The following is a 22,959-nucleotide window of genomic DNA, read 5'->3' on the forward strand; positions in this document are numbered from 1 at the left end:
GGATGTTTTTTTTATTATGGGATGGTTTATATTATAGGATATATTTATTTTATGATAGGATGGATTTATATTATTATGGGATGGATTTTTTTATGGGATGGTTTTATGTCATGGGATAGATTTAAATTATTATGGGTTGGATTTATGTTATAAGATGGAGCTTGTTTTAGTATGAGATGGATTTATATTATGGGATGGGTTTATGTTATTATGGCATATATTTATCTTAATTATGGGATGGATTTATATAATGGAATGGTTTTATGTTATGGGATAGATTTATTTTAATTATGGGATGGATTTATATTATGGGATGGATTTATGTTATTATGGAATGGAGCTGGTTTTAGAATGGGATGGATTTATATTATTATGGGATGTGTTTATGTTATTATGGGATGGATTTATATTATTATGGTATAGATTTATATTATGGAATGGTTTTACGTTATTATGGGATGGAGCTGGTGTATGGTTTTATGTTATGATGGAATGGATTTATTGTATAATGGGAAGGAACTGGATTTAGTATGGGATGTGATTTTGTTATTATGGGATGGATTTATATTATTATGGTATAGATTTATATTATCGAATGGTTTTGTTATTATGGGATGGAGCTGAATTTGGTATGGGATAGTTTTATGTTATTATGGGATGGATTTATTGTATAATGGGATGGAGCTGGATTTAGTGTGGGATGGTTTTATGTTATTATGGGATGGATTTATTGTATAATGGGATGGAACTGGATTTAGTATGGGATGGTTTTATGTTATTATGGGATGGAGCTGGTGTTAGTATGGATAGCTGCTCCTGTGCTGGAGATGAAAGTGAAGGCCTGGAGGCGGAGCTGAATGCGGGTCAGGATGTGATTGGACTTCTACTCAGACTCAAACTCCAGTACTAATGTTCGGAGCAGGTCTGTGATGGGTGGAGCTCGGAGATGCTCCAGGGGAAGAAGGAGTCGAGATAACGAGGTAAAAGTAGAAGAACTTTATTAGGAATCGTTAAGAAGAGCACGGATACAGTGATTTAAAACAGCAGATCAAAAAAAAACGAATTACTAAATTTAACATTCAAAACCAACGACGTGTCAGAGAACCTTCAGAACCCAGAGCAGATAATAAACACTCCACTACCAGAGAATTTCCCATCATTCCGTTAATCAGGCTGGTGTATTGCGTCAGTGAGGATGGGGGGCGGAGTCAGGAGGAGCGCTGCGGCGAATCAGACAGATCTGTGATCAGATAGAGCTGAAGGAAGAGGAGGAGGAGGAGTTTGGATGCTCGTCTGCTGGAGAGGAGAACGTTCCTCAGCGTTCTCCCGCCGGTTCCCGGTTTACTCGTTCTCAAAACGACTGTACGGGTGATCAGAGTCCGGAATAAGACCTGGAACCAAAACACACCAGAGAAAAAACTGGATCAGGGGATGAGCAGAGGAAGAGCAAAGGAGGAGTTAAAGATGAGTTGAGGGAAAGCAGAGGAAGAGCTAAAGAGTAGTTGAGGAAGCGCTGAGGAAAAGCTAAGGATTAGTTGAAGACCTATGGAATAGTTAAAGATGAGTTGAGGGAAAGCAAAGGATGAGGTGAGGAGCAGAGGAAGAGCTAAGGATGAGTTGAGGGAAAGCAAAGGAGTAGTTGAGGAAGAGCTAAGCAGTATTTGAGGAAGAGTTAAGGAGTAGTAAAGGAAGAGCTAAAAAGTAAGTGAGGAAGAGCTGAGGGAAAGCCAAGGATTAGTTGAAGGGCTAAGGAAGTGTTAAAGATGAGTTTAGGAAAAGCAGAGGAAGAGCTAAAGATGAGTTTACAAAGAGAAGAGGACGAGCTAAGGATGAGTTGAGGAAAAGCAAAGGATATGTTAAAAAGCTAAGGAAGAGTTAAAGACGTGTTCAGGGAAAGAAAAGGAAGAGCTAAGGATGAGTTTACAAAGAGTAGAGGAAGAGCTAAGGATGAGTTGAGGGAAAGCTAAGGAGTAGTAAATGAAGAGCTAAAGAGTAGTAAATGAAGAGTTAAAGGGTAGTTGAGAAAGAGCTAAAAAGCAGAGGGAGAACTAAAGATGAGTTTACAAAGAGAAAAGGAAAAGCTAAGGATGAGTTGAGGAAAAGCAAAGGATATGTTAAAAAGCTAAAGAAGAGATAAAGGCGAGTTAAGGGAAAGCAAAGGAAGAGCTAAAGATGAGTCAAGAAAAGCTAAGGAAAAGCTAAGGAGGGAGAGCAGAGGGAGAGATAAGGATGAGTTTAGGAAGAGCTGTAGGATTCACACTATGTAAAGATGTCTGACCTTAGAAAAGGATTCAGTTTAACTGATCCGACTGATTGTATTGGTTTACTGTTCAGAATTAGTCTTAATAAACGATCTGTTTCAGCGACGTTTTACTAAAGTTCTGAACAAAATAAACCAAATAATCCTCTAAACAAACTCAAACACAACATTTTCTGCACAGAGAATACTAACGTAGAAAATGTAATATAATATTCACAAACAGTGACACCATATATAACGTAATACATGAAGGTTATTATCTCCTACATATGCTAAACTTAGCCAGGAATTATTGTGTATTATATTATTATAATAAAACAATTTCAACAATTTAACCTTAATCAGCAGTCAGAACCATGTTTTAGAATACACTGCCTACTTTCACTCCCACTGGGTTGTATTAGTTCAGCTCTGCTGCCCCCTGCTGGTGAGTGTGTGTAATTACACTGTTTAAAATAATCCACAGCATCTCAATCAGACTTTAACTAGACCCTCCAAAACCTTTGTTTACTTAATTAATCCATTCAGAGACAGTGAACTTGTTGTTTGTGTGCTTTGGGTCATTGTCCTGCTGCAGAACCCAAGTACTCTGGAGCTTGAGGGCAGTTCTTTAAGTGTTGTTCTGGGTTCTTTTGGGATCTCCTGGATGAGTTCTTCATGCCCTTTTTGAGTAATTTCGGTCGGCCGGTCACTCCTGGGAAGGTTCACCAGTGTTCCATGGTTTTTCTCCATTAGTGAATAATAGTGAATCACTGTGGTTCTCTGGAGTCTCAAAGCTTTAGAAATGATTTTATAATCTTTTCCAGACTGATACATGATCAATAACTTTGTTTTTTTTTCATCTTTTGTTGAGTTTCTTCAGATGGGGGTAATAATAATAATAATAATAATAATGTGAAATGTAAAATGATCTTTTATATGCTTCATGTTGTCAGACAGGTTCTATTATATAAGTGATTTATTGATTCTACAGGTCTGGAATCAGTGATCAGGTCTGGTTTTGGTTATTAGTGAAATTAAACTCAGGTTATATTTGTCAGATATTAAAGTTTGTTTGATAATCTGAAAAATGTAAGTATGATAAAAAGCCGGAGGTCAGGGTCTCTCTCTGAAGCTCATTAGCATTTCCTCCTGTCCCTCACAGGGGACAGTGAGGGTGTCTATTAATCACAGAGCTCAGTGCTCACAGTAATTAGCTCAGATGATTTATCATCCAGGACGCCCGGACGCCTGTCCTCTGACCTTTAACCCCGGGCAGTGAGGCATGGCGGTGGTGGGGGGGTGGGGTTATTAGTGATTATACGGTAGATGTTGGAGCTGCAGCAGATCAGCTAATATCACCGACTCTACACACACACACACACACACTTACTTGTTTAGTTTAGCTTTTGGTAATTAATGTTTTTTCCTTTAGATAAGGCTGCAGATCCAGGGGTTCATGGACAGAGGGAATTGTGGGTAAACTGAGATGCTGGTGCTGATGTTTGATCACTCAGGTTTGTGGAGGGTGGAGTGGTTGGATGCTGGTGTTTTCAGACGGTGCGTGCGGTAGGCAGTGCACACGGTAGGTGGTGCATGCGGTAGACGGTGTGTGGGGTAGACTATGATAGGTGGTGCATGAGGTAGATGGTGCGTGTGGTAGACTATGATAGGTGGTGCATGAGGTAGATGGTGCATGTGGTAGACTATGATAGGTGGTGCACGTGGTACACAGTGCGTGCGGTAGATGGTGCATGTGGTAGACTATGATAGGTGGTGTGTGCGGTAGAATGTGCGTGTGATAAGTGCATACCGAATACTGTTGTTTTCTGTTGTTTTTCTTGTCTGAAAACATGGTGCAGGGTGGGGCTTGCTGCAGAGTCATTATAGTTTGTAATTACAATTGAAGTCTTTACAGTTATTCACTAAAACACTAAAAGTGCTCTATTGACCATTTTCAATCTACGAGGATTACGGAATACGGAATACGCTGATGACATCATACAATTCGTTACTCACCATACTTTTTCCGGATCTCATCGTGTCTCGCCCTCCTCTCCGACTTCCTGCAGAACACACACACACACACACACACACACACAGTTACTGATCGCTAATCTATTACACGTGAAGATATGAATCTTTTAATACACTGACTGGAGTTCACATATACATTTATGTAAATTAAATATATAAATTACAGATATATAAAATAAATATACATGTAAATTAACAGTAACATGCAAGTATCAGAACAGCTGTTCATTCACTGTTTCTGAAATTAACTGTATTAAAAGAGTTTATCCTGATTTTGGCTCGTTTGCTTTCTATTGATGGGGTCTTGGGTTCAAGTCTCTATCTGGGTGGAGGCATGTTCTTCTCATACTCATAAGGTACAGTTTAATCTGACATATTAGCCGGATAATCTACGGCTATGAACAAACGTAGTCTCTGCTGCTCCACGCTGTTTACACACAGTTTACACACAGTTTACACAAGAGCGCAGTATGTGCTGAGTTCACGTCCCACTGAAAACACTGTGATTAAAAGCACAGCGCTAAATTATCAGTGTTCAGTATTAAATCAGCTTCACAGTCAAACATAGAATCTTCTCACTATATTTACTTCCTCACTGCCACACCAGACAGCTCTGACCAATCAGAGGAGACGATGTGCTCGCGTGGTTTATTGGTGCACATTTTGGTGCGTTTATGTTTTTAATCCCTGTGTGAAAACAAACCAAACAAAGGGACAAACTGAAGCTCCAAATAACTGATCTGAACCATAGAATTTTTCACAACTACAGGTGTGAAAATGCTTTTGTATACTAATTAGCTAATTAATAATTCAGAAATTCTTACAATCAAGCTGAGATGTTTATAAAAAAGTAAATAAAGTTCCTATATACAATTTATCATGCATTCTTCATCCCAGAGCCCCACACTTGCTTTATCCCCCCTCAAACATACAACTATATACTAGTTTTTAATTGACACCACTAATATAAATGTAATTACATTTTATATTTCTTACATTCATTCTTTTATTGATATTTGTAAAATATCATCTATAAAACTTAGAGTGTCTTAAGAAGAACAAGTGCGATTAATCGCAGTTAATCACAGAATATTGCTGTGATTAATCTGATTTTTTTTTTATTGATTAATAGTAAAAACGTGATTGTAAAGCGTTCTTCTGTTTCTATAAACACACTACAGATCCTGATTGGAGGAATTACTTACCGATCATCTGAGCGCTGTTTGATCTCCTCCCTCCTCCTCACAAACTCCTCTTCATCACGATCCGGCCTGCACACACACACACACACACACACACATTCAAATGGTTAAACATGATTTTAAGTTTGAATGATTTTAATTGGCTATTCTAATTTATTCACACGACTGAACACATGAAACAGAAAAATAAATGGGCGTTACCGTGGTGATCGACAACAGCGACAGCAGCAACAGCAGCAACACACCGTGATCGACAACAGCAGGACTCCGCCCACCACCGCCATCGCAATGATCAGAGCCTCGAAATTCACTAACACACACACACACACACACACACATTAAACGGGAAATCCGTGTATAAATGAGTGTGAATCAGCGTGTAAGTGAGTGTGAATCCGTGTGTAAATGCGTGTGAATCAGTGTGTAAATGCGTGTGAATCAGTGTGTAAATGAGTGTGAATCAGTGTGTAAATGAGTGTGAATCAGTATGTAAATGAGTGTGAATCAGCGTGTAAGTGAGTGTGAATCAGCGTGTAAATGAGTGTGAATCAGTGTGTAAATGAGTGTGAATCAGTATGTAAATGAGTGTGAATCAGCGTGTAAGTGAGTGTGAATCAGCGTGTAAATGAGTGTGAATCAGCGTGTAAATGAGTGTGAATCAGTGTGTAAATGAGTGTGAATCAGTGTGTAAATGAGTGTGAATCAGTGTGTAAGTGAGTGTGATTCAGTGTGTAAGTGAGTGTGAATCAGTGTGTAAGTGAGTGTGAATCAGTGTGTAAATGAGTGTGAATCAGCGTGTAAATGAGTGTGAATCAGCGTGTAAATGAGTGTGAATCAGCGTGTAAATGAGTGTGAATCAGTGTGTAAGTGAGTGTGAATCAGTGTGTAAGTGAGTGTGAATCAGCGTGTAAGTGAGTGTGAATCAGCGTGTAAATGAGTGTGAATCAGTGTGTAAATGAGTGTGAATCAGTGTGTAAGTGAGTGTGAATCAGTGTGTAAGTGAGTGTGAATCAGTGTGTAAGTGAGTGTGATTCAGCGTGTAAGTGAGTGTGATTCAGCGTGTAAGTGAGTGTGAATCAGTGTGTAAGTGAGTGTGATTCAGCGTTTAAGTGAGTGTGAATCAGCGTGTAAGTGAGTGTGAATCAGCGTGTAAATGAGTGTGAATCAGTATGTAAATGAGTGTGAATCAGCGTGTAAATGAGTGTGAATCAGTATGTAAATGAGTGTGAATCAGTATGTAAATGAGTGTGAATCAGTATGTAAATGAGTGTGAATCAGTATGTAAATGAGTGTGAATCAGATTGGCCTGAAGGTGTGTCAGTACAGTGTCAGCAGTGTGAGGGGTGGGTGGCGCCCCTGCTGGTGGAGTAACTGCAGCTCGGAGAACTCTGGCTGAACCGCAGTTTGTTTATGATATGATGTAATCGGGTTCTGATTCTGAATCCGGTTCTAAATCCGGTTCCAGCCGGTCCGCACTGCCGGAATCAGCGGGTCATGTGATCATGTGACCCACACTCATCAACACAACCCAGCTTAAACCCAGAAACCCAGATAACTACAGAACAGTGTGTGAAGTTTCTCTTCCTCTTTTTTCTTGCAGAATTTAGATACCTCACAGCTCACACACACACACACACACACACTCGCGCGCACACACACACACACTCGCACACTCGCTAGGACAGTAAAGTTAGAGTTTTTTTGTATTTGTGAGTAAATGTCTCTGTAATACAGTGCTCCCAAAAGGCTGCAGGGGGCGCTGTGGAGCGCTGAGCAATGACGTAAAAGTATTTAAGTGTTTGTGAGTGGTGAGTGAGTGGTGGTGAGAGTGAGAGTGTTTGAAATAGTGTTTTTGTAGGAGTGGTGTTTTCCTGAATGTGTGAGAGTGTTTGTGAGAGTGGTATGTTATTGTGAGTGTTTGCAAGTGTTGGAGAAAGTGGTTGTGAGAGAGATGGTGAGTTGTTGAGAGTGTGGTTGCAGAAGTGTTTGAGACCGTCAGTGGTTTCAAGACTGTTTTAAAGAGTGGTGGTGAATTGTTGCAAGAGTGGTGTTGAGTGGTTGCGAGAGTGGTGTTGCAGGAATGTTTGCGAGAGTGGTGTTGAGTGTTTGCGTGAATGGCATTGCGAGGATGTTTTAAAGAGTGGTGGTCAGTTGTTGCAAGAGTGGTTACAAGAGTGTTTGCAAAAGTAGTGTTGAGTGGTTGTGAGAGTGGTATTGCAAGAATGTTTGCGAGAGTGGTGTTGAGTGGTGTTGCAAGAATGGTTTTGAGTTGTTGCAAGAAAGGTGTTGAGTGTTTGCGAGAGTGGTGTTGCAATAGTGTTTGCGAGAGCGGTGTTGCAAGAATGTTTTAAAGAGTGGTGGAGAGTTGACTCAAGAGAGGTTGAAAGAGTGGTGTGCGAAAGTAGTAGTAACAGTGTTGCGAGAGTACTCACCCCAGCACACTCCCCAGCGGGCCTGTGAGAGCTGGCAGACGGAGGCGGGGGGAATGACGTAGGACACTGGGTACTCTGTACAGGAGGAGTTGGTGTTGCACCACAGACACTGTTAATCACAGACACAGTAAGTACAGACCATTTTAATGACAGACACAATAATTATAGACACTGTTAATCTCATACACACTAATTACAGTCCCTATTAATCACAGAGACAGTAATTACAGACCCTGTTAATCTCATACACACTAATTACAGTCCCTATTAAATCACAGAGACAGTAATTACAGACCCTGTTAATCACAGAGACAGTAATTACAGACACTGTTAATCACAGACATGGTAATTACAGACCCTGTTAATCACAGAGACAGTAATAACAGACACTGTTAATCACAGACACGGTAATTAAAAGACACTGTTAATCACAGAGACAGTAATTACAGACACTGTTAATCACAGACATGGTAATTACAGACCCTGTTAATCACAGAGACAGTAATAACAGACACTGTTAACCACAGACACGGTAATTAAAAGACACTGTTAATCACAGAGACCGTAATTACAGACACTGTTAACCACAGACACAGTTATTACAGACTGATCTTCAGGAGGAAGATCAGGAGCTGTTGTTTCATCCATAAACCAATAAAATGCTAAAACACAGGCGGAGTCACTGTGTTAAATGATTAGTGAGGCAGCTATGAGGTCATAGGTGAATGATGTGCTGTTGCTAAGCAGTTGCTATGGTGTCTTTGAGGTATTTATCTCAGATTAACATGATTGTTAACAACCACATTAACCAGTAATGCCTCACCACCACCTCCACCTCCACCAATCACAGGGAAGACTGCCATCTCACAACTGAAGTGGGAACAAAAACTAGGATTGAAACCAGCAAAACCAAAACAGAGAGAAACTGAAACTGAGGGGAATCCACACTTTTTTCAGTGTTATACAAAACATGTTCATGAAGTTCTTTATACAAAATCACTCTTACACCAGCGCTACTCTTACCAGTTTCAGTCCCCTTAATACTGAGCCATTTAAGGGCTCTGTCACTTTAATGCAAATTATGAAGCGCTGCTCTTTAGTGCGCTAGCGTCAGTTTGGAAGCGTAAACTGTTCAGACCAATGTCAGATACAGATCACCTTAAAACAATAACGTGAAAAGACTTATCAAAGTGTGATAACGATATTTGGGCACATTTTTTTCTCCGATTGAGTAAATTAGCGTAAATCTGTAATCAGACTGAACTGAATCAGTTAAATATGTGAATGTAATGAGATGCGGTGGTGGGCGGGGCCGTACTTACGGACACGTTGGTGAGGCAGGTGTCGCAGGTGGTGAAGCTCCTGCATGGTGCTGAAGAAGAAGAGGAAGATCCCAGATCAGCATCATTATTTTACAATAAAATTCAATTAATTAAATTAAGTTCACTTTAGCTCCCGTTCATCTAATTCTACATTAGCACCACCCCTTCATCTAATTCTACTTTAGCACCACCCCTTCGTCTCACTACAGTTTAGCTCCACCCATTTACGCATTTTCAGGAATGAGGAAATAATGGAAACAGTTGCGTCGAAGTGAATTATGAATGTTTGTAATAAACAGTTATTAATATAGAAATGAAAACTTTAAATATTTGAATAATCTAAAATACTAGTTTAATATACAGTTATCAGATTAATATTCAGTTATTAGATTAATATTAAAATATTAGATTAATATTATGTTATTAGATTCATATACAGTTATTATTAGACTAAATATTGAATGTTTATATTCCAGAACTCAGAAACAGGCCTAGTCCCAGCTCAGCCCCACTGATTGGGTTCTAGTTCTGAAAGCTGTGGGCTGGTGTGGGTTATGGACGTTCTGAGGGTTCTGGAAGTTCTCCTACCTGAGACCATACCTGTCAAGTTTTGGCCGGGAAACTACCGTATTTTACTCCTCTTTCCCGCCGTCCTCCCGTATTAGTATTTTCCCGTAAATTTCCCGTATTTTACGGTGGCCGAGAAAGCCCAGCGCAGTGCAAATTGAAAAGCGCTGCAAAAGCACAAAACACATTCATCAAAATTACAACACAGGCGCAGCAAATAGAAAAACGCGCTGCAAAAAGAAAAACGCGCTGCAAAAAGAAAAACGCGCTGCAAATAGAACCACAACACAACGGAAGTGAGTCACAACACAACGGAATTTTCCCGGGGGACCTTAAAAGATGCTGTACCAGCTGTATACAAAGGACAATAAGTGGCAAACAAGCTTCTGAAAAGTAAGTAATGTTTATTACCTGTGATTACCACGGTTGTGTGCATATTATTAAAAGTTCTGCTTCACAAAACGCCTTGTTTGCCACTTATTGTCCTTTGTACACATAGTGAAGTCCGAGACGTTACTGAAGACGCAGCTTAGCTGGTACAGCATCTTTTAAGGTCCCCCGGGAAAATTCCGTTGTGTTGTGACTGACTTCCGTTGTGTTGTGGTTGTATTTGCAGCGCGTTTTTCTATTTGCAGCGCGTTTTTCTATTTGCTGCGCCTGTGTTGTAATTTTGATGGATGTGTTTTGTGCTTTTGCAGCGCTTTTCAATTTGCACTGTGTTGGGCTTTCTCGGCCACCGTAGTATTATACTAAATAAAAAAATATATAGGCCACAGGCGACAATGCACTGTGTGTCTCTTAACCAATCGTGGTGCCGGTTCAAGGAGAAAGTCCCGCCTTTCAGGAGAAACAGCCAATCAGCTAGCTGGTTTTGCGGAGCGCAGTTTAGTGTGGGGAAAGCCCCGCCCCTCCCCTCGCTGTGAGTTCAGGCAGCTAGTCGGAGCAGCTGTCGTTAAAACTAATCTGGATATACGGAGATTTTTCTAAAAGAAAGGTAAATAACCATGTAAACTGTGATGAGATTGTTTCTGATAGCTGGTTAAAAAGACTCTTCTCTGAATCAAAACATAAATTAAACCCACTGTGTGTTTAATAAAATACAGCTTGTGACTCAGTTAGCTTAACTTTAGAATTAGCTAGATAGATATTCAGGGTTTGAGAAAAATCTACATATATATATATATACATATATATATATATACATATATATATATATATAATGCCCTGCCCTGATGTGCCTGATCAGCCAATAACTATCATTTCCAAACTCTATTAGTTCAGGGCTAGTTTTAGGGTTTGTTAGAATTTGTTTAAATCTCAAGTATTGTGGTAATGTATTATAATGTAATGTAATGTATTATTTAGAAGGGGTAGAAGAGATGGTTGAGCTGGAGAGAGAGAAAATGTGGAGAGGGCTGAAATTAACTGAACTGATCAGGAGTGGACTGAACGATAGAAAGAAGTATTAATGAAAGATTAGTAATTGTGTAGGCCCCTTAGGACTATTATTTACTTATGGAATATATCTGATCCATGTCCTTTTTGTAAATTTGTGCACCGTTCAATTTCAATTTTAAATCTATTAAATAAAAAAAATATATATATATATATATATATTTTTTTTTTCCTCGTTTGGGCTGTTGGGGCGGCGGAAAAAATCCCTTATTTTTAAGTCCAAAACTTGACAGGTATGCCTGAGACAAGTGAATGTTGTGGAAGTTCTGAGGGTTCTAGAGGTTCTAGATATTCTAAAGGTGAAGAGGGATGTAGGTTGTGGACGTTCTGAAGGTTTTCCTACCTGAAATAGGTGTGGGTTGTGTAATTTTTTTAAGGGTTCTGAAAATTCCTACCTACGAGGGAATTTCTGAGGGTTTTAGAGGCTCTAAGGGTTCTGGAGGTTCTCCTACCTAAGACAGGTGTGGGTTGTGTAATGTCTGAGGGTTGTGGAAGTTCTAAGGGTTCTAGAGGTTCTGCAGGTGGGGATGAGGATGTAGACTGTGTAGGTTGTTGAATTTCTGAGGGTTTTAGAGGTTCTGAAAATTCTAGAGTTTCTGAAAGTTGTGGGGTTGGTGTAGGTTGTGGAAGTTCTTAGGGTTCTAAAGGTTCTAAGAGTTCTGGAGATTCTCCTACCTAAGATAGGTGTGGGTTGTGGAAGTTCTAAGGGTTCTGGAGGTTCTCCTACTTGAGACAGGTGCGGGTTTTGGAATTTCTGGGGGTTGTGGAAGTTCTAAGGGTTCTGGGGGTTCTCCTACCTGACACAGGTGTTGGTTTTGAAAGTTCTAAGGGTTCTGGAGGTTCTCTTACCTGAGACAGGTACGGGGCTCTGGGCCGCGGCGGCGCAGATCAGCAGTAGAAGCGCCGCCGCGCAGCCGGAGCTCAGCTTCAGCATAGCGGCCAGACCAGCGGGGAGCAGCCGGGGAAGAGCGCGGGGAGCCCGGATACAGGAGCAGAGCGCAGCCGCTACCAGAACCAGAACCAGAACCAGCAGCAGCAACACGGAAACACAACAATCACAACAATATGGCGACTTACAGATACAGACCCAACAACACAAACTTCACCCTCCTACAAAATAAAAGTCCCTCCGGCGGCGGCAGGAGGAGTTTATTATACAGAAACTGCACACTCTCTACCTGTTATATCAGTAATTACCACCCCTCACCGCCAGGGGGCGACACCGAGAGAGTGCTCAGTGAATGGGGGTTAATGGAGCCAAAGCCTAAAATCTTTAATTAAAAATAATAAATAACTGTTTATTCAAGATATTCCTTTAATTATATAAAATAAAATACAGTATTTCACCAAAAAAGTAAAGGTTTAATAGCTTTTTTTAATGATTATTTTTTAGTTATATTATATTATAAATTATATTTGTATATCATCACTTTTCTGATTGCACGGGATTGTATGTCTTATCATAAAATATACTAGTCACATACATAATGCACACAATATGAAGATAAATCATTTAAATGTCATCTTTTGTATTTACTGATATTTTGTAAAGAGCATTTTCGTTTAAGACCATGTGGGAATAAATACTGTAATATTGTTGATATGCTATTTTGGGGTGTTTTTCTCTGCATTTTTGAAGATTTGAACTTTTTTTTTCGTATTCACCTGGACGAAGGTAGAAAAAATAATAATAATAATAATAATAATAATAATTATTATTATTATTATTATCCAACAGAAATTGTTGAGCAAAATAAAAGTCCCTTTCCTACCTGAAGCTCTACAGTGTTGTGAAATCAGATAAACACTGTGTGTGATTTTGATATTAGCTGGTTAATTATTTGTTAGAACACCTGCCACACCTCACTACAGTGATAGTCAGGCCTCAGTTTCCACTCTTTAATGTAGTGGATCAAACAAATCACATGAATAGATTTTTACTTTTAGTTTTACACTGGAGCTACAAGGCTAACAGCTAACAGAGAATGCTAGCTTATACCTCATGAATCACTATTTCTACCATATCATACAGTTGCTAATAATTATTAGTAGTAATTAAGTAGTAAAAAATAGCAGTAATGTAGCTTGTGTAAAATGTCTATACACAGCAAGCACGTCATGTCTACCTCAAAATAAAACGATTTAAAGTGGACATATTATATGTGTTATTTTATTGCACAACTTAGAATATAGTCCATACAAAACATGTTCCTGAAATTCCTTATAAAACTACTGGTCAGGAAAACACAGCATACAATAAAGTAGATATACGTTATTCATCCCAGAGGAAATGTATGCATTCAGTACCTTGAGTATACAATACATATACACATATATACAGTTCCCTGTCCTCCATCTCCTCCGAGATGTTCCAGAAGATTCAGTGTACTCACTACACAAGATCATGTATCAAGATATGCATTTACACCAACTATATAAACAATATATCATTTCTGAATTGTAGATGTTCGTTTCTCATTTGGCTCTTAGTGAGGACAGTTCGCTGCTCTCCAGCAGCTGGAGGATTTTGGTCTCCAGCTCTTTGGCTTTGACGGCGTTTTCTCCGGTTCCTTCGCTGAGCCAAAGACCCTTCAACACGGACTGCAGTGCGTCTACGTTCTTAACCGAGTCCATCTGCTCACGGTCCTCCTGAATCTCCTCCACCCAGCCCAGGTATGCCTCCAGCAGCTCCAGATCCTCCACAAAGTGACCAATGATGCGGAGATCCGGCCTGAGCCGGCCCAACTCCCTCAACCTCGCCCAGCCGGCCTCCCCAAGCTCGTTCCCCACAACACTGCAACAACACAACACACATCACTGCTGTAATACACTACAGGAAGTGTAGGGGGCGCTCTATAACATTCTATAACTCTCCATAATGTTCATATGATCCACACCACACTCATTCTGACAGACTGTAATACACTACAGGAAGCGTAGGGGGTGCTCTATAATGCTCTATAATGCTCATATGATCCACAACACGCTCATTCTGACAGACTGTAATACACTACAGGAAGTGTATGGGCACTCTATAATGCTCTATAATGTTCATATGATCTACAACACACTCATTCTGACAGACTATAATACACTACAGGAAGTGTAGGGGCGCTCTATAATGCTCTATAATGTTAATATAATCCACATATTCATTTTGACAGACTGTAATACACTACAGGAAGCGTAGGGGGCGCTCTATAATGCTCTATAATATTCATATGATCCACATCACGCTCATTCTGACAGACTGTAATACACTACAGGACGCATAGGGGTTCCCTATAATGCTTTATATAATGTTAACAAATCAGAAGGCATATCTTTTTCTTACGTTAAATTTTTCAGTGCAGTGTTTTTGCTCAGACACTGGACGAGGTTCTCTGTGCCGGTCTCTGTTATCCCGGTGATGTCCAGATAAATCTCTTCCACGGTTTGGTTGTGTTCCAGGGCGGCCCACAATGCCTGGGCACCCTCAGGACCCACCTTATTCCCACACATACTGGATTAAGACACAACAAGATGTACACTAAAATTAGTAGAGTGATACTATGTTCCAGCTAATGGTCTAGAAACCCAGTGTATAGGACATTTCTTTTACAGAACCCAAAACAGAGGTACTTACAACAGCTTTTTCACCTGACAGTCATCCGATCTTAGAACCGCAGATTCCTTGATTGCGGCATCAGTACCCAAGCAGTTGTAGCGCAAACTGTAGAAAACAGAGAACATTACATCTCCAAAAACTGGCCACTTAATTAGATTACAAACAGTGAAGTACACTCACTACAGTGATTCACAGCGATGCAGGATTGGCCCAAGCCTGCTGAAGCCCTTGTTGCCGATGTTGGAGTAGCCGACGTTCAACTCCTCCAGACTGTGTGTCGAGAACTGCAGTACGTAATGGATAGCAGCACAATCCACCACACTAAGCTTCATCTTAAAAAGGCACAAACTCCTGATCTCTGGCGCCACCCTGCTGGTGACCTCCGATAAGTGCAACTCCATCAGGCAGTGGAGAAGGTTCAGAGCTGTTTGATTTGTGAGCTCAGTTTTTTTAAACTGACTCTGAAACCAGTCGCCCAACTGGGACAGCAAGGTCATGCCTTCATCATCCCCTGCAAGGTCATTCTCCACCATACCATCCAGCAGCCTGGTGAGTCGAGCCCTTACCAGTCCTGCAAAGAAGCGGGTGAACATCTGCAGGTTCTCCACACGGTATGGTTCAAGATGATCTCCAGCTGGCATGGGGTTGACACTGAGGGGAGGACTTTTGGCTGGTGGCTGAAGTTCTCCAAAACACCAATAATTGAGTCCCGTCAGGATTTCTACGTGACCGGAGACGCTGACCACACAGAATAAGGCAGCAAGGTACTCCTGCAGCGTCAAGTGGAAGAACGAGAACATTTCCATCTCCTTCTCATTCTCTACTGACACAAGGATCTGACAAAGGAAGGTGCTCCGGATGCCACGGAGATCAAGGCCAAATTTCTCCAGGTCTTCCTTGTCAAACAGGATCCTGTTCCTCAGCAGGTTGTTGTAGGCAAGCCTCCCCAAGTTCATGAGCTGCTCTTTCACCAGAGTGAGAATCTTCGGCTTGGGTGAGCTTGCATCTGTATTGTCCTTCAGTGCATGGTGCTTTATGGTAGTGTATAGGTAGTAGTAGTAAACTTCACTGACAGTTCTAGGAGGATTGAGGTCCAGAGACTGTCCGTCGTTGCTGTCCGTGGAGAAGAACTCGGCCAAAGCAGCGCAGATGATGTAGCAGTACAGGGGGATGAAGGACAAGGCATACAGATTATCATTCTTCACCATATAGCTGAAGACCTTCTTAGCTGCTACAGGATCCTTGTAGAATTTCATTGTGTACTCTTCGACATGTTTCTCCTGAAAGCCCAGGACCACGCACCAGCGCTGGAAAAAGCACTTGGGTGCATCTGTGGATGGTCTTGTAGTCAGGATGACTGAAGACTGGGGAAGAAGGTTACCTTTGACCAGGGCAACCAGCAACTCTGAGACCGATATCTGTGAGTCTACGGTTAAGTCCCTGTCTTCAGCAGTCCAGTCCAGACGGTGTCTAAACTCATCCAGTCCATCCAGAATGAAGAGTAAAGATGTGGCACACTCAAACAAGTGCGTCAGAACATTTTTCAGGTATAGGAATCTGGAAGATAGCAGCTCACGCAAGCTTATAGGACCGTCTATCAAATTCAGCTCACGGAAACGCAGGTCAAACACACATGAAAACGTCTGAAGGTGCTTCCCCAAAGCCCATTCGTACAGGAGCCTCTGCATCGCTACACTTTTACCAATCCCAGCGATGCCCTTCACCTTCACCCGCTTTGGGATGCTCCCTGTTTTAGGATCAGGATTTAGCAGGTCTCGTGGGTGGATCAGCCTGTAGGTCTGGTGAGGGTAAATAGGTGACTGGCGACTGGCCTGTTTGAAATACTCGTGGCCTTCGTTTGACAGTTCGTCATCTTCAGTAACGAACAGGTCGGTGTAGCGGATATCGATGTGGGCCTGGGAGCTGGAGTCCTGCCCTTCCCCCTCAGAGTAACACATTAGCCTCTCAGTCCGATGGAGAACAGTGTTTTTGTGAGCGCTGAGGGAGACTACGGAAAAGAGAAAGAAAAGGAAGCTGCAGTTATCTTGTGGGTACACTTGGAACTTTTGTCACCTATTAAATATTTTAAGGATCCCCAGTCACCATGGGATCCCCTTTCTGTACTATGGACACTAATCCCTTCTGCACCGCAAGCAGTTATGGCACTGTGATTCCAGCAGTACTGTTATAGTCTGTAGTACTGTTATAGCCTGCATTGTTACAGTCTGCTGTATGGTTATAGTCCGTCGTAATGTTATAGTCTGTAGTACTGTTATAGTCTGTAGTACTGTTATAGCCTGCAGTGTTACAGTCTGCTGTATGGTTATAGTCCGTCGTAATGTTATAGTCTGTAGTAATGTTATAGTCTGTAGTACTGTTATAGCCTGCAGTGTTACAGTCTGTTGTATGGTTATAGTCTGTAGTACTGTTATAGTGTATAGCACATGTGTCAAACACAAGGCCCGCGGGCCAGATGTGGCCCGCCACGTCCTTTTATGTGGCCCGCAAGAGCTTGTAAGATCTTAGTGTCTATAATAAATAGGTCAGAAGCGTTCTTTGACCAAAAACTACATTTCCCACAATGCTTGTCGATTGTATTACCCGCGAAGTTATGGCTTACTGCCACTACACGGCAGTGTAGTCATTGATGTGGAAACCCTGCTGGAGGGAAGGTGTAACTTCGCGGGTGGAAGTGAGACATATAAATGTTTATCCCATAATGTCCAGAAAAAGAAAAGTTGATGCAGACGGACGGCTGTGCTTCAAGGCGAAAGACCGGTATGCCTTTTGTGTTACGAAGGGTGTTTCTGACCAAAATAAACGCTTTTTAGAAGAGATATAATAGTTTTAATGACGTTAATAAACATCACAGTGACAGCGCTAGTCGCAGTTTCACCTCAGCAAAGGACGAGCACGTGAATCACTTATCTAACCAGCCTTTACTGATTTCAGCCCCCAATAACCCTTTCAATAACCTCCAATAGCCTTTAATAGTCTTCAGCAGCCTTCAACAGTCTAACCTTGCAGCCGTGGTGTGTCCACTAAACTCCGTAGTTATAAACATCATGAGGTTAGCAGCGCGCTAACTGACCTGCTTTTAATGTAATCCGAGCAGTGCCTCCGTGACGCTGCTCTAAACTGCTGCTGTTAGCTGCTTGGGCTGAAAGATGAATTGTAGAGAGCTGTATTATCCGGTTAGTGGGGTTAAAACCTTTATTTTCTACACAGAAGAACTTAAACATTTTAAAAACGCTCCAGACTGGCTCAGCTGAGCCCTGTACCTGTAGCCCGTGGCTGGGCTGTAGCTCTGACTCAGTAAAGACTGGGCTTGTGGTGCTGCTGCTGCAGCTCCCACTAGTGGTTGGATGAGGAACTGCTAAATCTGAGGAACTGCTAAATCTGTCATCTATGTTCTTAACAGCTCACAATTTTTGATTTTATATATATTAAGTCTTATTTCAGTATCAAACGTTTTGATCAAAGTTAATATAACTTGATGCCATTTCTATTCACTTGAATAGTTTGGTTCTTGATTGATGGAGTTTTTGGATTTCATAACATGAGGATTTATGTTAATAGAGCAACAAGCAAACATTTTTTCCATGCAACTGTAATATTTGATTGAATAAATAATATATTGAGAGTTATTTAACATTAAGGAGTAATTACATTCATTTTATATTACATTTGGTTACATTGTATTACATTTATACGTTACATCTGGCCCTCAGAGGACAGCCAATATGCCAATGTGGCCCTCGGCCAAAATGAGTTTGACACCCCTGGTGTATAGCATAGGTCGGCAATAGGCGGCCCGCGGGCCAGATGCGGCCCGCAAGCAAGAAACATCTGGCCCGTGAGGTTGAACTATAATGAAAAAAAAATCGGACTGTCCGTCTCAAAAATGCTCTTTATTTAGAAACTTAATTTTCCAAAACAGAAAAATTTATTCTATTTATTCTGTTTCTTTATTCTGTTATTTTTTTTTTTTTATTCGTTTGTTTTTTTTTATTTAACAAACAGGTATATCATTAATAGCGCCCCCAATGGTCAGTCCACAGATTTCACCCACATCAGCCCACTTGAATGTCTGCTTGTCATTTTAAGAGCGCCCTCCCGCCACCGCGCCCGCCAATCCCCCCCCCCAACCCCCCCCGCCAAGTGCTTGTGGCCCGCCATGTAATGGCTTGGAAAAAATCTGGCCCGCGGCCAAACTTAATTGCCGACCCCTGGTGTATAGTACTGTTATAGTCTGCGGTACTGTTATAGCCTGTAGTAATGTTGTAGTTCACAGTAATGTTACAGTCTGCAGTACTGTTACAGCCTGCAGTGTTGTTATAGTCTGTAGTACTGTTATAGTCTGTAGTACTATTATAGTATGTAGTACTATTATAGTCTTCAGCACTGTTATAGTATGTAGTACTGTTATAGTCTGTTCAATAACTGTTTACCCGTCTGATCTGACACTGATGGAAGTTTGGACAGTTGGGGTCTTCTGCCCACTCTTCTTAATGTTTTGCAAATATATTTGATTTTATATGATTTACCTTAAATTTGAGAAGCTCACCTTTTACAACAGGTGTCTTCAGGTTCACTTGGGGCTTTGGACTGTCCACTGTAGAAAAATGATGGTAACATGATGTTTTTTATGATTAGTCTTTATTGGTTTACAATATGTTGAATACAGTGTATCAGTGAATTGGTTAATCAGTACCGAATTCGTTTTATACCTTCATCCTTCGGTATGGTGTACTCCTTAGATTTGCCCCTGGTGAAAAGTTTGGACAGTGGACTCTTTGTCCGGCCTGTTTTGGCTGAAAGGAAAACAGGGCTGTAAACAGAGCACTGACGAACGTCAGGATTATTATAAAACGGCCTTTGATGTTTTAGAATGACTTTACTGAACCACTGCCAAACTCACAGGAGAGCGATCTGATAGTGCTGCTGAAATCTGAGAACTTTCTTTTGTTAATCATTGACTAATAACTTGTTTAACACACTCTCCAAACACCTTATCATACCATTATTTACTCTGCAGATGTTTAACTCCACCCATTTAGTCTACTACTCCTGTATTTTACCTGAAAATTCTTAAAACCCTAGGGAGTATTTTCAAAAACCCTGAAGATCATACTTGAAAACTAGTCTGTGTATAAAAGTGAAAAAATATCAGATTCATGGCTCTGGTGGTGGTGGTGTTCCCTGTGTGCTGTGGTGGTGGTGTGGTAGGTTAGGGTGGTGGTGTTTGGGAGCAGTGTTCTGTTGATGTGGGTGTGGTATTAAGGTAGATAAAGGTGGTCTTTACCTCAAGCTCGGTTGCTGTGTGGGGTGGGTGTGGTGATGTGGATAAGGGTGGTGTTTGGGGGAAGTGCTTGGTTCCTTACCTCCCGCTGTGCCAGTCGCTGTGTGTGGTGATGGTGGCATGGTAGGTGAGGGTGGTGGTGTTTTGGGGGCAGTGCTTGGTTCCTTACGCCCGGCTGTGTTGGTCGCTGTGTGCGGTGATGGTGTGGTAGGTGTAGGTGATTGTGGTGGTGTTTGGGGGCAGTGCTCAGTTCCTTACCTCCCGCTGTGCCGGTCGCTCTGTGTGGTGATGGTGTGGTAGGTGTAGGTAAGGGAGGTGGTGTTTGGGGGCAGTGCCCTGTTCCTTACCTCCCACTGTGTCGGTTGCTGTGTGTGGTGATGGTGTGGTGGTGTGGTAGGTGAGGGTGGTGATGTTTAGGCGTAATGCTCAGTTCCTTACGTCTCGCTGTGCCGGTCCCTGTGCGCGGTGATGGTGGTGTGGGAGGTGAGGGTGGTGGTGTTTGGGGGCAGTGTTGGAGGGTCCAGTCCTGCAGCTGGGTGCAGTAGTAGCTCTGAACGCTGTGCAGGACCTGCAGGAATGCCCGACTGCTCTGCTGGCTTTTGCAGACCTGCTCCAGGACGTTGGCCACCCTGTTGGCGGGGGAACGCTGCAGCAGCACCCGGTATTGTTCCGGCGTCAGGACCCCCGCGTCTGCTAACCAGCGCAGCAGGGGGGTGGGGTTCACACTCAGCCAGTCCAGCAGAACCTCCCGGTGGGACAGCAGGAGCTGCTGGGCTGGAACCATGGTGAAACCTGGGGGGTGCAGGGTCACAGGTTTATGGTGCTGTCATCTCCGCATGTATACTGAATAGCAGCATGTGATTAGATAAGAGTGATCAGAGTGTTTATTATAAACTTTATAAGAAAACAATATGTAATAATGGAAGGGGGGTGGGTTGGGTTAGCATTGACAATATTGTATTTGCTAACTGCAGTGATGGTGTTTAGCATCTTTCTGCAAAAACATTGTAAAAAAATGATGAGTTTCTTTGATTTTACCAAATTAAAAACCTCTGGAATATAATCAAGAGGAAGATGGATGATCACAAACCATCAAACCACCAAACTGAACTGCTTGAATTTTTACACCAGGAGTAAAGCAGCATAAAGTTATCCAAAAGCAGTGTGTAAGACTGGTGGAGGAGAACATGATGCCAAGATGCATGAAAAAAACTGTGATTAACAACCAGGATTATTCCACCAAATATTGATTTCTGAACTCTTAAAACTTTATGAATATGAACGTGTATTCTTTGCATTATTTTTTTTAATTTTTATTTATTTTTCTGTAATTTTACACATAATTACTGTAGTTATATCAAATAAATAATGTCAAATACAGTTTAGATCTGCAATTAAAGAAAATATAATTAGAGAAAACATGTTTGGTAAAATGTAGTTTAAAGTTTGTAAAAATGTAAAAATCTGCATATATTTAATTTATGTGTGTATATAAATATATGCTGCAGCAGGACTGTTCTTATACTGTCTGAACCAGAACCAGCACCCTTCTAAACACACAAAACAAACATACACACACACAAAGCAAACACACACACACCTGCACAGGTGTGCTCTGAGGTGTGTTTCCTATTAAAAGCATTAGAAGTTGCAGCTCTTACCTGAGTATGACTGCCAGGACTGTAATGTAGATTAAAACACACTGCACACTACTGTTATCATCCCTCTCTCTCTCTCTCTCTCTCTCTCTCTCTCTCTCTCTCTCTCTCTCTCTCTCCCTCCCTCTCTCTCACCCTCTCGTTCAGGGTTGAAGGTCATGTGACTGTGTTATTGGCTGTTGATTGGCTAATGAGGTACAGAGTTCACAATAATCAAGCAAACTGTGAATTATTAATAAATATAAACTACACTGGAACAGTCGTATACACTTTGCATGCGGGTCTGTCATAGATATGTAGGTATGTAAATAATAAATGAATAGATACTGGGTTTTTACACCATAAGTACAAGTGTTTCCCTCACTGCCCAATAAAAACGCCTCTCAGAGGCTAATCTTAGGTAGTGTACCTTATGGTGAGAGATTGTTGCCTGCTAGATATTCCCATATAGCACTATCCAGAAGGGATTTGTTTCTCAGGGGATTTTTTTACACTTCTACTCAGTGATAAAACTCCTGCATATGGACTGCAATTGAAAAAAACAGAAAGACCAGTTTTTTGCATTTCTTGGTCATGTGACATTCGCTGTTGCGTTTACATGGATCTCCGTGGAAACGCATGGCCAAACTGTAATTATGGTGCACAGCAGTGGACAAATATCTATATTAAAGGCGAGGAGACGAAACTCAGAGATGTGCGTCTGGACGGGACTAAAATTCCCGAAGGAGCACAGAGTTCAGAGAAAAACAGTAGATAATTCAGCCTGTAATAAAATCATAGAGGTCCCACATAAAAGAGAAAATTATTCTAGAACCCCCTGGGGAATAAATTTTGTCCTGATAGGGCTTTTGATACACTGATAGACTTTAAAAGGGGGCATGAAGGAGTTCACACTGTGAACTGCTGGTGTGATTGATGATCTGAGGAGCATCTCATTCGACAGTTGGTCACTACTAGTAGTGATACGGGGAACACTCAGGGCCATTTTAACGCATTTGGGGACCCCAAGCTAAATGAAAATTATCACCCCCCCCCGATACCCTTGGACCACAGCAAAAAACATTCCACCTCAACCCCCAAAGCCAACAGGAACCACAGCATAGACACCCATAACACCCATCCCATAACAACCAACATA

General features: G+C 41.5%; 2 protein-coding genes across 3 annotated transcripts; both read right to left on the bottom strand.

Moving 5' to 3' along the window:
* Positions 1 to 981: 981 nt before the first annotated feature.
* LOC103031268 (pituitary tumor-transforming gene 1 protein-interacting protein) lies at positions 982 to 12,368 on the bottom strand. Its single transcript, XM_015603267.3, has 7 exons — positions 12,104 to 12,368; positions 9,233 to 9,282; positions 7,911 to 8,019; positions 5,680 to 5,788; positions 5,482 to 5,547; positions 4,259 to 4,305; positions 982 to 1,391 (listed from the first exon to the last, which is right to left on the bottom strand). Exons 1-7 carry the CDS (start codon positions 12,186 to 12,188, stop codon positions 1,342 to 1,344), a joined length of 516 nt encoding a protein of 171 aa, XP_015458753.2. The 5' UTR covers positions 12,189 to 12,368; the 3' UTR covers positions 982 to 1,341.
* A 1,040-nt stretch (positions 12,369 to 13,408) lies between these two features.
* On the bottom strand, positions 13,409 to 21,894 carry LOC111197510 (NLR family CARD domain-containing protein 3). Of its 2 annotated transcripts, XM_022686931.2 has the most exons (8): positions 21,825 to 21,894; positions 20,602 to 20,955; positions 19,592 to 19,675; positions 19,429 to 19,476; positions 15,042 to 16,869; positions 14,880 to 14,966; positions 14,589 to 14,756; positions 13,409 to 14,048 (listed from the first exon to the last, which is right to left on the bottom strand). In XM_022686931.2, the coding sequence occupies exons 2-8, from the start codon at positions 20,945 to 20,947 to the stop codon at positions 13,730 to 13,732; spliced, it is 2,880 nt and encodes a 959-aa protein (XP_022542652.2). In that variant the 5' UTR covers positions 20,948 to 20,955; positions 21,825 to 21,894; the 3' UTR covers positions 13,409 to 13,729. The 2 variants fall into 2 exon arrangements, with proteins under 2 accessions (XP_022542652.2, XP_022542653.2); XM_022686932.2 differs by lacking the exons at positions 19,429 to 19,476; positions 19,592 to 19,675; positions 21,825 to 21,894 and having other exon boundaries at positions 20,602 to 21,027.
* Positions 21,895 to 22,959: the final 1,065 nt, after the last annotated feature.

This window comes from Astyanax mexicanus, chromosome 1, assembly GCF_023375975.1.
Source record: "Astyanax mexicanus isolate ESR-SI-001 chromosome 1, AstMex3_surface, whole genome shotgun sequence".
Classification (NCBI taxonomy): Eukaryota; Metazoa; Chordata; class Actinopteri; order Characiformes; family Acestrorhamphidae; genus Astyanax; species Astyanax mexicanus.

What these genes read in the sequence shown, in the direction of transcription:
- LOC111197510 (XM_022686931.2), bottom strand. Translation starts at nt 20,947, where the DNA reads ATGGTTCCAGCCCAGCAGCTCCTGCTGTCCCACCGGGAGGTTCTGCTG. An exon ending in GAAGACACCTGTTGTAAAAG is followed by an intron (nt 16,870 to 19,428) that starts GTGAGCTTCTCA and finishes TCTTTTCCGTAG; the next exon opens with TCTCCCTCAGCGCTCACAAA. An exon ending in ACTGCACTGAAAAATTTAAC is followed by an intron (nt 14,049 to 14,588) that starts GTAAGAAAAAGA and finishes GTGTTGTTGCAG; the next exon opens with TGTTGTGGGGAACGAGCTTG.
- LOC103031268 (XM_015603267.3), bottom strand. Translation starts at nt 12,188, where the DNA reads ATGCTGAAGCTGAGCTCCGGCTGCGCGGCGGCGCTTCTACTGCTGATC. An exon ending in CGCTGTTGTCGATCACCACG is followed by an intron (nt 5,548 to 5,679) that starts GTAACGCCCATT and finishes GTGTGTGTGCAG; the next exon opens with GCCGGATCGTGATGAAGAGG. An exon ending in AAACAGCGCTCAGATGATCG is followed by an intron (nt 4,306 to 5,481) that starts GTAAGTAATTCC and finishes TGTGTTCTGCAG; the next exon opens with GAAGTCGGAGAGGAGGGCGA.